Here is a 15054-nt window from a genome sequence, read left to right as displayed (position 1 = left end):
GCAATGTAAGTCTTAATTGCTGCCAAACCTCTTTGGCATTGAAAATTAACTTTTACAAGTGTCAATTCTCATTGCTTCAGCTTTTAATTGTTGTTGGAGATTAAAAAATTATAATTTAAAATATTTTGTTTTACTTTTTCTTTGTCTCTTGTTTCTCTCTTTTAATCCAATCTTTCTTTCCTTCTCTTGATTTCACATTGATTTAACTATTCTGACACTTCCTGGTTCAGACTGTGCACGACTTCAATCTGATTGGTTAAGGAGATACACAGTTGCTTGTCCTGTTCACATGGGTCCCAGATGCCAGGGCACTGTGCTGTTTGGATGGTTAGTGACAGCAAGTTGCTGTGTGAAACCCCATAGAAAGTCGATGGGCAAGTGCAAGTCGAATGAACGGCTCACAGCAAAATCCAAGAAAGAGAAGTGATAAAAAGCTGGCAAATAAAATTGGAGGGAACCGTACAGAAAAACCAGCTAAGAACATGAGAGTCAGAATCGACCTACATTTAACGTTGGGTGTTGCATGTAAATTTATGTCGAAAATGTAAAACTTTCAAACTACTTTTTTTCATTAAAACTTTTCACTACTGGATTATTATATTGTATAACTGCTTTGATTAGCTAACAAGGGGAGGAGGCGGTTAGTTTATTTTATTTTGGGAAATTAAGTCTCATGTTGCTGCTCACTGATGCGAAGAGTAAACTAAAGAAAGTTCCAGAAGGATTTAATCAACGTGACATCAGAAGGCTTTAAAGTCCCGCCCTTCCGCGGCCATGTTCGCGCCCGGGTGGCCCTGGAGATGGAGCACGCGGTCTCCGCCGGCACACTCGAGCAATTTCGTGACCGGTGGGCGCCGCGGGGACTGGAGTGCATAATAGGTCCAAATGACCAAATTTTAATTTAATTTCTGATTTGAGTTTTTAAAAGTTACTGGTTTTTTAGTTATATTTGTTTTTTGATTTGATTTAACACAAGAGGAGAAGGCTTTAAAGGTGCAACCCAATTAGTGCGTATTACTTTCAGTTTCGATTCTTTTGTAATTCGAAACTCTAAATGTACTTGATTTTGTGAGGCACACCACTTTTTAATCAAATGCCCGGTTCCTTTCCCTCTGGCAAAACATACCCGCGACGCTAAGCGGAGATTTCTAACCGAACGGGGTCAAAGCCCATGAAATCGGTACAAAGCCCAGACCCGGAAGAGACAAAATACAGTAGCAAACTCCCCGCCGCACCCGGGGGTAAAGGGATGACGGAGCTGCGCTGAGTTAGCCGGCAGTGAACAACTTGCAGCGGGTTTGCGGGGACCCGGGACATTTTAAGCAAGGCGGCGCGATCCTTTTAAAGAAAAGCTCGGCTCAAGGGCGCGCGCCCGAGGAGCCCATTCCAGCCGAGGCCGCGAGTCCAACGGCTCCGTCTCCTCATTCTTCAAACTCTCCGCCCGACTTTAACACAACGGCCGCCGCCGGCCTCTTATTTACGGCCTTTACCTTTCCGTGCTCTTCTCGGAGCCGCGCGAGTCGCTGCGAGCGGGGCGGCTTGCCGGCGGCGCAGGGCCGCTGCTGCGAGTCCGCCATCTCCTTCAGACCGAGCCGAGCGTGTGTTCAACAGACACTCGAGAGCTGGGAGTCCTAAAGAAATGTTTATGAATGTGATAGCTGCAGCCGCGGAGCTCCTCACTCCTCGTGCACATAGAGGGAGCAGGCGTTTTCATCCAGAATGTCGGCGCGGGAAACATTTCACACTCGCATTATTATCCCACCGGCTTCAGCCCAGCTTTTACAAGGAAGCCGCTCGGTCTCCGCACCGCCTGCCGCTCGGCGCCATCTTCCTCGCCCGCAGCATTCTGGGAGCACAGGCACCAAAACAAGCGGCGGCTCGCACATGGGCACTGGGAGCGCAGCAATGTGAGGCTGCACCCGGAGCCCGCGTCCCCCGGTACCAGCACTGGGAGCGCAGCAATGTGAGGCTGCACCCGGAGCCCGTGTCTCCCGGCACCAGCACTGGGAGCGCAGCAATGTGAGGCTGCAGCCCGGAGCCCGTGTCCCCCGGCACCAGCACTGGGAGCGCAGCAATGTGAGGCTGCACCCGGAGCCCGCGTCCCCCGGTACCAGCACTGGGAGCGCAGCAATGTGAGGCTGCACCCGGAGCCCGGGTCTCCCGGCACCAGCACTGGGAGCGCAGCAATGTGAGGCTGCACCAGGAGCCCACGTCCCCCGGTACCAGCACAGCAATGTGAAGCTGGAGCCCGTGTCCCCCGGCACCTAACACTGGGAGCGCAGCTATGTGAGGCCGCGTCCCCCGGCCCACTGGGAGCGCAGCAATGTGAGGCTGCAGCCCGGAGCCCGCGTACCCCGGCACCAGCACTGGTCCTTGGGGAAATGGGTGTACCTCACTGCTGAAAGCAACACGAATAGTCGTGCCGTATAAATATTCCTCCCCCCCCGCCAAATGTCTCGTATTAATTTAAAACTACTTTTAAGTGTCTTCGTTTCAAATTTCGCATTGTCCTTGTAATAACTGCATACATCCTCCTGTTAAAACCTGGTGTCTAAGGTCGGTGTACTCTTGGGTACCAACAATAAACAAATAGACTAACTTAAAACATTAAAGAAAACTTAACAACTTCAATTAAAATGTTGTTGCTTGGGGTAATTATGCACTCTAAGTCGGTGTACTCTTTTGAGCAACTCATAAACCAATAGACTAAGTAAACTTAAAACATTAAAGGAAACCTATATCAATGATTTGGATGAGGGGACTAAGTGTAACATTTCCAAATTTGCTGATGACACAAAGCTAGGTGGCAGTGTCAGTTGCGAAGAGGATGTGAAGAGGCTTCAAGGGGATCTCGACAGGCTCAGTGAGTGGGCGAGAACATGGCAGATTGAATATAATGTGGATAAATGCGAGTTATCCACTTTGGTAGAAAAAAACAGGCAGAGTATTTCCTAAATGGTGAAAGATTGGGGAATGCAGATGCTCAAAGGGACCTGGGTGTCCTTGTACATGAGTCACTGAAAGTGAATGTGCAGGTGCAGCAAGCCATTAGGAAGGCAAATGGTATACTGGCCTTCATTACAAGAGGATTTGAGTACAGGAGTAAAGAAGTCTTACTCCAATTATATAGGGCCTTGGTGAGACCACACCTGGGGTACTGTGTACAATTTTGTTCTCCTTACCTAAGGAAGGATATACTTGCCATAGAGGGAGTGCAACGAAGATTCACGAGATTGATTCCTGGGATGGCAGGACTGTCGTACGAGAAGAGATTGAGTAAACTAGGCCTGTATTCTCTTGAATTCAGAAGAATGAGAGGGGATCTCATTGAAGCATACAAAATTATTACAGGGCTTGATAGGGTGGATGCTGGGAGAATGTTTCCCTTGGCTGGGGAGTCTAGAACCAGGGGCCACAGCCTCAGGATAAAGGGTAGGCCAATCAGGACTGAGATGAGAAGAAATTTCTTCACACAGAGGGTTGTGAATCTTTGGAATTCTCTACCCCAGAGGGCTGTGGAGGCTCAGTCACTGGGCATATTCAAAACAGATGTCGACAGATTTCTGGCTAGTAAGGGCATCAAGGGATATGGCGATAGGGCCGGTGAATGGAGTTGAGGCAGAAGACCAGTCATGATCTCATTGAATGGCAGAGCAGGCTCGAAGGGCCGAATGGCCTACTCCTGCTCCTACTTCTTATGTTCTTACAAAACTTCACAACTTAAATTAAAATTTGGTTGCCGGGGGTAATTATGCACTCTAGTCTAAGGTCGTGTATTACCAGAGGAGCGCCGTATAAATGCACGTTGAATGATTTCAAGTGGAGTGGTTTAAAACTGCTACGGGGTCAGTCTATGCTCTGTGGTAAATTGGATGATGTCAGCTGGGTGGTGTGGGAGGGGTTTTAGAGGCAGTACATTTGGCTTCAGAGTTCAAGAGGCTTCCGGCAATCCTAAATGGAAAATAGGCTTTTAACATCACCCACACATACCGCAAAATATATTTGTTTGAAAACATTTGCAGTCTGTCTCCATTTGTCCCACCCCCAACATTGTTTCCAATAGTTAGTACCAATCATGGCTATGGATAACAGGTTGAGCATATAAAATTATGTTAGTACGGGCTACTTGAAAGTGTTATTTTAAAGCTCTGCTTCCATGAAAAAAAATTGTCAAATCTATTTCTGTTTGACGAGCTGTCTTATTTTAATAATGATATACGCTAATGATGTGATGCTGCATTTCAACGTGATTTGTTATCCTGTCGACAAAACAAGAGGATGCTCATTAAGTTCATGACTGAAATTTTTTTTTTTTTTTTTTTAATTGTTCCAACTTCCCTTTAACGTAGCGAAACGTCCCAAGGCGCTTAACATGAGCGATATCAATAAGAACATTTCTGACACCGAGCCACAGGAGATATCAGGGCAGATGACCAAAAGGTTGGTCATAGAGATAGGTTTTAAGGAGCATCTTAAAACCTGAGAGGTAAAGAGTTGGAGAGATTTAAGGAGGGAATTCCAGAGCTTAGGGCCCAGGCAGCTGAAAGCACGGCGGCCAGTGGTGGACTGATTAAAATCGGGGCTATGCAAGAGGCCAGAATTGGAGGAGCGCAGAGATCTCAAAAGCTTGTAGGGCTGGAGGAGGTTACAGAGCTAGGGAGCGGCGAGGCCATGGAGGGATTTGAAAACAAAGATGAGGATTTTTAAATTGAGACATTGTCGGACTGGGAGCCAGTGTAAGTCAGCAAGCACGGGGGTGATGGATGAACGAGACTTGGAGCGAGTTAAGATACGGGCAGCCGAGTTTTGGATGAGCACAAGTTTATGTAGGGTGGACGATGGGAGGCTGGCCAGGAGAGCATTGGAAAAGTCAAGTCTAGAGGTAACAAAAACATGGATGAGGGTTTCAGCAGCAGATGAGCTGAGGCAGGGCCGGAGTTGGGTGATGTTATGGAGGTGGAAGTAGGCAGTCTTGGTGATGGAGCAGATATGTGGTCGGAAGCTCATCTCGGGGTCAAAGACAAGACCAAGGTTGAGAACGGTCTGGCTCAGCTTCAGACAGTTGCCAGGGATGGAAACGGTGGCCAGGGAACAGAAAAGGGCATAAACTTGTCTCCATTTTTGTCCCATTGACACATCTCATCTGGGCTACAAGTTTCTGCAGTTGAGTTGCAGCCTGGTCCTAGGCCACCTTCAGTGCTACTTTTTGCCAGCTGCTCGGAGGTAAACCAGAACAATGAGCTGAGACACTCTATACAAATGTTCACTGACCTTTGCACAACACCCCCCCTTTCAATGGAGCTGACATCCTTCCATTCTGTGTCACTGCATTATCTACCCATGACTAAAATAAAGGTTTAAAATCTATCTGCAGTGTTGCTGACCTTCTGATTCTCCATTTCTAAAAAGGCTTTAGTAAGGGATCCTAAGCTGCATGAGTACAGCTCTACCTTCTGACGAATACTGCAGCCAGAGTCCATGTGGCTAGGTAATGAGCCTTGCCACAATTCTGTGCCTCTCAGCAGTTAAAAGGGTACATTTCACCATCAATTCGATTTTAGAAAATAAATCATTCTATGGGCTCTAGTGAAAGAATGAACTGCACAAAAGTCACAAAAAGTAATTCTTTGTAATACAACAGCACATTCTCTACTACTTGTTATAGGAGTACTGGACGCATCCAGTGTGTCCTCTCTACCCCTAGTCACTATTGCAGTACAAGTGTGAAATTGATCCAACTTTTGTTGCCAGGTTGCTATTCACAGTGCTTTTTTCTAAAAAAAAGTTACTCTTGAAATAAGTAGTGGGAATATTAAATACCTACATTAAGCATTTACCCCTGGATATACTTTCCATGTAATCATTTAATTTTTATTATTTTATTTTAGTATTATTTACCTGCGCAAAAAATTGAATATATGGGCTTTGCCATAGGGCCTTAAATGTATTGGGTTATTGTGATTAAAAAATTAAGTGGATATGCTGTGATGCTATCAGCCAAGGCAATCCAAAGAAATATTATTAATCTCCTTTTGTGCTGCATATTAACTGGGTCATTTACTGAAGGTTGAATTGATGTTGTTTGCCAATGCCATACCATATACTACCCAAAAATTTGGGAGGGTGAGGGTTTATTAATTTAAAATATACTTACCTGAGAATATTACCAAAATTATCTACAGAAATAAAAGTTAAAACATTTAAAAATAAAAACATTATTGCTGATGGGCTGAACTAACTATTCTCATTTCCATGTTTTCATGTGTTCTTCCGTACTTCCACAGGGATAATTTTCATAACCTGGCAAATTAGCATAAAGTATGTATATTGATTTGAATTATAAATAGAGACAGGTAGTATTATATAATGTGGGAAATTAAAAGAGACACAGAAACAAATACCGCAATACTAACAAACATGATTCAGAAGAACAAAACACAATTTTAAAACTGAAACAGAATTTCAGAAAGAATCTTAATCTCTAATCAATTTTAAAAATACGATCTTGCTACAATAGAAACATAGAAGATAGGAGCAGGAGTAGGCCATTCGGCCCCTCGAGCCTGCTCCGCCATTCAATGAGATCATGGTTGATCATCCAAACTCAGTACCTCTGTCCCTGCCTTCTCCCCATATCCCTTGATCCCTTTAGCCTTAAGAAATATATCTAACTCCTTCTTGAATATATTTAATGAATTGGCCTCAACTGCCTTCTGTGGTAGAGAATTCCACAAGTTCACCACTCTCTGGGTGAAGAAATTCCTCCTCATCTCTGTCCTAAATGGCTTACCCCTTATCTTTAGACTGTGACCCCTGGTTCTGGACTCCCTCGCCATCGGGAACATCCTTCCTGCATCTAGTCTGTCTAGTCCTGTTAGAATTTTATAAGTTTCAATGAGATCCCCTCTCATTCTTCTAAACTCCAGCGAGTATAAGCCCAATCGACCCAATCTCTCCTCATACGTCATTCCTGCCATCCCAGGTATCAGTCTGGTGAATCTTCGCTGCACTCCCTCCATGGCATGAATATCCTTCCTCAGATAAGGCGACCAAAACTGCACACAATACTCAAGGTGCGGTCTCACCAAGGCCCTGTACAACTGCAGCAAGACATCCTTGTTCCTGTACTCGAATCCTCTCGCTACGAAGGCCAACATACCATTTGCCTTCTTAACCGCCTGCTGCACCTGCATGCTTACCTTCAGCGACTGGTGCACAAGGACACCCAGGTCTCGTTGCACTTCCCCTTCTCCCAATCTATTGCCGTTCAGATAATAATCTGCCTTCCTGTTTTTGCCACCAAAGTGGATCACCTCGCATTTATCCACATTATACTGCATCTGCCCAATCACCCAACCTGTCCAAATCATACTGGAGTTTCTCGGCATCCTCCTCACAGCACACACGCCCTCCCAGCTTTGTGTCGCCTGCAAACTTGGAGATATTACATCTAGTTCCCTCGTCTAGATCACTAATATATATTGTGATGAATAGCTGGGGTCCTAGGACCGATCCCTGCGGTACCCCACTAGTCACTGCCTGCCACTCGGAAAAAGAGCCGTTTATTCCAACTCTTTGCTTCCTGTCTGCCAGCCAGTTCTCTATCCAAGTCAGTACCTTGCCCCCAATCCCACGTGTTTTAACCTTACACGCTAATCTCTTATGCGGGACCTTATCGAAAGCCTTCTGAAAGTCCAAATACACCACATCCACTGGTTCTCCCTTATCTATTCTACCAGTTACATTCTCAAAAAATTCCAGTAGATTAGTCAAGTACGATTTACCTTTTGTAAATCCATGTTGACTTTGTCCGATCCGGTCACTGTTTTCCAAGTGCTCTGCTATTACGTCTTTTATAATGGACTCTAGCATTTTCCCCACTACTGATGTCAGGCTTACCGGTCTGTAATTCCCCGTTTTTCTCTACCACCTTTTTTGAATAGTGGGGTTACATTAGCTACCCTCCAATCCATGGGAACTGTTCCAGAGTCTATAGAATTTTGGAAGATGACCAGCAATGCATCTACTATTTCTAGGGCCACTTCCTTAAGTACCCTAGGATGTAGATTATCAGGCCCTGGGGATTTATCGGCCTTCAATCCCGTCAATTTCCTTAACACCATTTCCCTACAAATACTGATTTCATTCCGTTCCCCCCTCTCGTTAGACCCTATGTTCCCTGACATCTCTGGGAGGTTATTTGTGTCCTCCTTTGTGAAGACAGAACCAAAGTACAGGTAGACTATCCTTTATCCGAAAACCTCGGGACCAGCCGAGTTTCGGATAAAGGAGAATTTCGGATTTCGGAAGGTGGGTCGGCGGGGGGTCGTGCGCACGACTTACGCTGACGCTCAGCGTAAGTCAGTTGGGGTCGGTGGGGTACGCGGGGGGGGGGTTGTCGGGGCTGGCAGGGTCCGCGGGGGGGGTCGGCGGTTGTCGGGGCTGGCGGTTGTCGGGGCTGGCGGGGTCCGCGGGGGGGTCGGCGGTTGTCGGGGCTGGCGGGGTCGGCGGTTGTCGCGGCTGGCGGGGTCGCCGGTTGTCGGGGCTGGCGGTTGGCGGGGGGGTGTGCGCACGACTTACCCTTTATCCGAACTTCCGCAACCGGAACCCTCTAAAAACCTTCGGTTTTTTCGTTCAGCGTAAGTCGTACGCACGACTTACGCTGAACGAAAAAACCGAAGGTTTTTAGAGGGTTTCGGTTTTCAGAAGTCCGGATAAAGGGTAGTCTACCTGTATGTATTTAATTGGTCTGCCATTTCTTTGTTCCCCATTATAAATTCCCCTGATTCTGACTGCAAGGGACCTACGTTTGACTTTACCAATCTTTTTCTCTTCACATATCTATAGATCAATCTTTTTCTCTTCACATATCTATAGAGATCAATAGAATATTCCTGTGGAAAGCTGACAGACTCTTGCTACTTCCCAATGCAAAGTAAGTTTAATTAATTTATGCATTTAAATCCCTTATTTTAAATGCATTTAATGGAGGATATTAAAACTTAAGTTAGTACTCTTTCATTAATCTTTCCTGCACTGGAAAAGATGAAATTTAACACGTAGTCGGTCTCCTGGTCATTCACTGTCTTCATTTACATTAACTGTATAGAAATTGTAACCCAGTAATATTTTTTTCCTTTGTAGAGAAGACACATGAAAGAACACAAAGAACAAAAACATTTTGATCAAAGCTTAGAAATAAGACCTGCAACCTACTACAGTGCTTATTTCTCCCTCTGTTATTTTTTTTACTGTGTTTCTTTCTTTTTCTCTGCCTCTTTTTGTTGCTCACGAACACTGTCATTTCTGCATGCCAGTCTGGTACCACGTTATGTGTATGCACCTGCAATTGATGTAAATATATTCCCTGCATGTTCAATGAGTACTGGATGTGTGACAAGTAACACACATTGCAAAATTAATCTCTGCTGTCATTTTAAAATCCATTAGAGTACAGCCATATCCCCATTTCCATCATCCATGGAACACAGCAAATCTGGGAATAGAATTAAAAATATATAACCTTGACATTTATAGCCTCCAGAGGGATTATGACTTTAATCATTGCTTGGGAAGAAAAAAAGCAAATTTAAAAAATGCTGTATATGCCATAGCCCAATTTTATACGTAGCTGTGCTTTGGTAGAAATATAGAAAATCTCAAGTCTCCATCTAGTCCTCCTACCTGTTGTTGCATCCTTTAATTGTTCTAAATGTTATTACACCCTTTAATCTGACTATTGGAGCGTCTACTTTGTTCTACTCCTATGACCCTTTTTCTCATAATTAGTGAACCAAAAATCTTTTAACTTTTTTGGTTATGTACACATCTTCACGAGCCTTGACACCTACATCTGTAGCTAATGTCCTGTACTAGTGTATCCCCCTTTCCCTATTCCTCTCTGATTTAGCTTTAATGTTTTAATTTCCTCGGCAATTCTAATTTCATATGCTTGCTTTGCAAATATATGGATATTAATGATTAGTGCAAGGAAAAACTCAGCATCCTTTTACATACTTCAGTGTATCCATACACTGATCCATAACAACCTCTGTAGCAGACCGCTTAAAAACACTCCACTTGAAAGGACTTAAAATCATTCAACTTGCGCTCCTCTGGTAATACACCAACCTTAGAAAAGCTGTATTAGGTACAGATTATTTGTTTAAGAGTGCATCACAAGAGTACACCAACCTTAGACACCAGGTATTAACAGGAGGATATATGCAGTCATTACAAGGACAATGTGAAATTTGAAACGAAGACATTGAAGAATAGTGAGTGGTACCAGGGGGACGCGGGCTCCTCTCTTTTCATTCGACCAAAAACAAGTTCACAAATAACCAATAACCCTTTTAAACAGCCCTCCACCAATCAAATTAAAATTTGGTTGTCCAGATTAATTATGCACTCCAGGCCCCGCGGGGGACGCGGGCTCCGGGCTGCAGCCTCACATTGCTGCGCTCCCAGTGTTCGGTGTCGGGAGACCCGGGCTCCGGCTGCAGCCTCACATTGCTGCGCTCCCAGTGTTCGGTGCCGGGAGACCCGGGCTCCGGGTGCAGCCTCACATTGCTGCGCTCCCAGTGCCCATGTGCGAGCTGCCGCTTGTTTTGGTGCCTGTGCTCCCAGAATGCTGCGGGCGAGGAAGATGGCGCCGAGCGGCAGGCGGTGTGGAGACCGAGCGGCTTCCTTGTAAAAGCTGGGCTGAAGCCGGTGGGATAATAATGCGAGTGTGAAATGTTTCCTGCGCCGACATTCTGGATGAAAACGCCTGCTCCCTCTATGTGCACGAGGAGTGAGGAGCTCCGCGGCTGCAGCTATCACATTCATAAACATTTCTTTAGGACTCCCAGCTCTCGAGTGTCTGTTGAACACACGCTCGGCTCGGTCTGAAGGAGATGGCGGACTCGCAGCAGCGGCCCTGCGCCGCCGACAAGCCGCCCCGCTCGCAGCGACTCACGCGGCTCCGAGAAGAGCACGGAAAGGTAAAGGCCGTTGTGTTAAAGTCGGGCGGAGAGTTTGAAGAATGAGGAGACGGAGAGTTTGAAGAATGAGGAGACGGAGCCGTTGGACTCGCGGCCTCGGCTGGAATGGGCTCCTCGGGCGCGCGCCCTTGAGCCGAGCTTTTCTTTAAAATGTCCCGGGTCCCCGCAAACCCGCTGCAAGTTGTTCACTGCCGGCTAACTCAGCGCAGCTCCGTCACCCCTTTACCCCCGGGTGCGGCGGGGAGTTTGCTGCTGTATTTTGTCTCTGTTCCGGGTCTGGGCTTCGTACCGATTTCATGGGCTTTGACCCCGTTCGGTTAGAAATCTCCGCTTAGCGTCGCGGGTATGTTTTGCCAGAGAGAAAGGGAACCGGGCATTTGATTAAAAAGTGGTGTGTCTCTCAAAATCAAGTATTGAGTCGAAACGGGAAATTAAAAAAAAAAGGAATTGTCAATTGTCCCTTTAAATCCTTGCACTTAAATTATTGTCATCATATCATTCCCTGCCAATCAGGAGAGCCATTTTACAGAGTCCGAGTTCAAAGAGTGCTCCTGGAGCTCCGAAGATCTTTTACAATATCAGCACACTCAATTATTATTATATCATATATATGGGATGTCCGAGAGAGAGAATTTGTGTATCTGTATGGGTAGATGGTGGAGGAGAGAGGGAAATTGATTGTAGAATAGCGTCTGATCCCGTTGAAAAAAGACTTTCACGACCACTGGACGTCCCAAAGCGCTTTACAGCCAATTAAGTTTTTTTTAAGTGTAGTCACTATTGTAATGTAGGAAACACCAATTTGCACGCAAGCTCCCACAAGCAGCAATGTGTTAATGACTAGATAATCTGTTTGAGATGTTGATTTGAGAGATAAATATTGGCTAGGACACCGGGATAACTCGATAGCAAAATACTGCAGATGTTGGAAATCCGAAATAACAACAGAACAGAACGTCTAGCTTCTAATCTCTTTTACTTCTTTTGTTTCTTTTATTCTTTTGTCCGATCGCAGCCCTGCCTTCGATCTAGTTTCTTTTCTTTCCCGTTTTGAAGAAGGGTCCAACCCGAAACGTCAACTCAAATTTCTCTCCACGGATGTTGCCTGACCTGCTGAGTTTTTCCAGCATTTTCTGTTGTTATACCGGGATAACTCCCCTGCTCTTTTTCGAAATAGTGCCATAGGATCGTTTACGTCCACCTGAGGGTGCAGACAGGGCCTTGGTTTAACAGCTCATCCGAAAGATGGCACCTCCGACAGTGCAGCATTCCCTCAGTACTGCACTTGAGTGTCAGCCTAGATTTTTGTGCTCAAGTCCCTGGTGTGGGATTTGAACCCACAACCATCTGACTCAGAGGCGAGGGTGCTACTAACTGCGCCATGGCTGAAACACCAAACTGACGCTGTTTATTACATTTTCACTCTTTGGTTCCCAGTGCCTTGTCCGTTCTGTCTTGTAGTTTTGTTTGATATTGAATAAATGTATCTCGGCTTGATGTTTTAAATCAGAATGTCAGTGTTATGCAAAACGTTGTCACGTTTTCCTGCTTGCATATGTTCTACAGGAGCTAGAAGAAGAAAGTGGTATAGTGCTGACTAGCCATTCCTATATGATCGGTAGTAACAGTTGCACTCCTCCATTTGTACTTGACTTAAGAAACAGTCCACATCAACATAAGAACATAAGAAGTAGGAGCAGGAGTAGGCCATACGGCCCCTCGGGCCTGCTCTGCCATTCAATAGGATCATGGCTGATCCGAATCTAGACTCACGTCCACTTCCCTGCCCTCTCCCCGTAACCCCTAATTCCCTTATCTGCTAGGAAACTGTCTATCTCCATTTTAAATTTATTTAATGTTGCAGCTTCCACAGCTCTCTGGGGTAGCAAATTCCATAGATTTACTACCCTCTGAGTGAAGAAGTTTCTCCTCATCTCAGTTTTGAAAGGGCAGCCCCTTATTCTTAGATTATGCCCCCTAGTTCTAGTCTCGCCCATCAGTGGAAACATCCTCACCGCATCCACCCGATCAAGCCCCCTCACAATCTTATATGTTTCGATAAGATCGCCTCTCATTCTTCTGAACTCCAATGAGTAGAGGCCCAACCTACTCAACCTTTCCTCATACGTCAACCCCCTCATCTCCAGAATCAACCAAGTGAACCTTCTCTGAACCGCCTCGAGAGCAAGTATACCTTTTCTTAAATATGGAAACCAAAACTGCACGCAGTATTCCAGGTGTGGCCTCACCAATACCCTGTATAACTGCAGCAAGACTTCCCTGTTTTTATACTCCATCCCCCTTGCAATAAAAGCCAAGATTCCATTGGCCTTCCTGATCACCTGCTGCACCTGCATACTAACTTTTTGTGTTTCATGCACCAGGACCCCCAAATCCCTTTGTACTGTAGCACTTTGCAGTTTCTCTCCATTTAGATAATAACTTGCTCTTTGATTTTTTCTGCCAAAGTGCATAACCTCACACTTTCCAACATTATATTGCATCTGCCAAATCTCTGCCCACTCACTTAGCCTGTCTATGTCCTTTTGCAGGTTTTTTATGTCATCCTCATTGCTTTCCCTCCCATCTTTGTATCGTCTGCAAACTTGGATATGTTGCACTCGGTCCCTTCCTCCAAATCGTTAATATAGATTGTAAACAGTTGGGGTCCCAGCACTGACCCCTGCGGAACACCACTAGTTACTGATTGCCAGCCCGAGAATGAACCATTTATCCCAACTCTTTGTTTTCTGTTAGATAGCCAATCTTCCACCCATGCCAGTATATTACCCCCAATCCCGTGATTTCTTATCTTGATCAGTAATCTTTTATGTGGAACCTTGTCAAATGCCTTTTGGAAGTCCAAATACACTACATCCACTGGTTCCCCTTTATCCACCCTGTATGTTACATCCTCAAAGAATTCGAGCAAATTTGTCAAACATGACTTCCCCTTCATAAAACCATGCTGACTCTGTCCTATTAAATTATGTTTATCCAAATGCTCTGTTACTGTTTCCTTAATAATGGACTCCAACATTTTGCCAACCACAGATGTTAGGCTAACTGGTCTATAGTTTCCAGCTTTTTGTCTACTTCCCTTCTTAAATAAGGGTGTTACATTAGCAGTTTTCCAATCTGCCGGGACCTTTCCTGAGTCCAGGGAGTTCTGGAAAATAATCACCAATGCATCCACAATCCCTACCGCCACTTCTCTCAAGACCCTAGGATGTAGGCTATCAGGTCCGGGGGATTTATCCGCCTTAAGTCCCATTATTTTACTGAGTACCATCTCCTTAGTGATTTTAATTGTCTTTAGCTCCTCCCCCCCCCCCCCCCCCCCCCCCATTGCCCCCTGTTTGTCCAGTGTTGAGATATTTTTAGTGTCCTCTACTGTAAAGACTGATACAAAATATTTGTTCAGCGTCTTTGCCATCTCCATGTTCCCCACCACTAGTTTCCCGGTCCCATCCTCTAAGGGACCAATGTTCACTTTAGCCACCCTTTTTCTTTTTATATAGCTGTAGAAACTCTTGCTATCTGTTTTTATATTTTTTGCTAGTTTACTTTCATAATCTATCTTCCCTTTCTTAATTAATCTTTTAGTTATTGTTTGCTGGCTTTTCAATGCTTCCCAATCTTCTATCCTCCCACTAGATTGGGCTACTTTATATGCCCATTACTGTATTTGTTCCTAGTTTTCCTTGGAAAATATTTCCTGCTTATACATTTTTATAAGTTTATACAGAAATGTTTTGATGTTCTGTACTTAGATTTTTAAAAAGAGTTGTAACTGTAATTTGGGTTTGTAACTGGATATATAGGAATTGTTGATGTGGCTGAACCTGAATAGTCATGAGTAAAACCTCCCTGCTTGAATTATCTGAAAATAGTAATTTTAAATAAGTTGTCAGAGATGGGTTACATTATTAACTGACTTGATCACTTAGGTTTTTAAAAAATATATGCTGCTCAGTTTGTTTTTAATGTTTTTATTGACATTATTTTGATGTAGCATTATTGCTATTCACTTTTTTGGGGATACAGTTATATAAAGCACTCTTTGGCA

At 44.8% G+C, this 15054-nt stretch overlaps 2 protein-coding genes across 3 annotated transcripts in view; one reads left to right on the top strand and one right to left on the bottom strand.

The window, feature by feature from the left end:
* The window catches only part of uri1 (URI1 prefoldin like chaperone), a 63876-nt gene extending 61927 nt beyond the window's left edge, over nt 1–1949 (bottom strand). Inside the window, exon 1 of one of the 2 annotated variants that reach the window (XM_085991550.1) lies at nt 1491–1949. In XM_085991550.1, the coding sequence (XP_085847676.1) occupies nt 1491–1577 (87 nt within the window). In that variant the 5' untranslated portion in view covers nt 1578–1949. The remainder of the gene's footprint in view (nt 1–1490) is intronic. The other variant, XM_085991551.1, reaches the window with a different exon arrangement.
* An 8482-nt stretch (nt 1950–10431) lies between these two features.
* LOC147116524 (uncharacterized) overlaps nt 10432–15054 on the top strand; it is a 29864-nt gene continuing 25241 nt past the window's right edge. The window contains exon 1 of the mRNA XM_085991545.1: nt 10432–10985. The gene's annotated coding sequence lies outside the window, so the exon portion shown is untranslated. The remainder of the gene's footprint in view (nt 10986–15054) is intronic.

This window comes from Somniosus microcephalus, chromosome 6, assembly GCF_052327205.1.
Source record: "Somniosus microcephalus isolate GS21.2 chromosome 6, FLI_Smic_1.0, whole genome shotgun sequence".
Classification (NCBI taxonomy): Eukaryota; Metazoa; Chordata; class Chondrichthyes; order Squaliformes; family Somniosidae; genus Somniosus; species Somniosus microcephalus.
The sequence above is the reverse complement of the archived record's forward strand: the minus strand, read 5'-3'. Positions and strand labels throughout refer to the sequence as shown.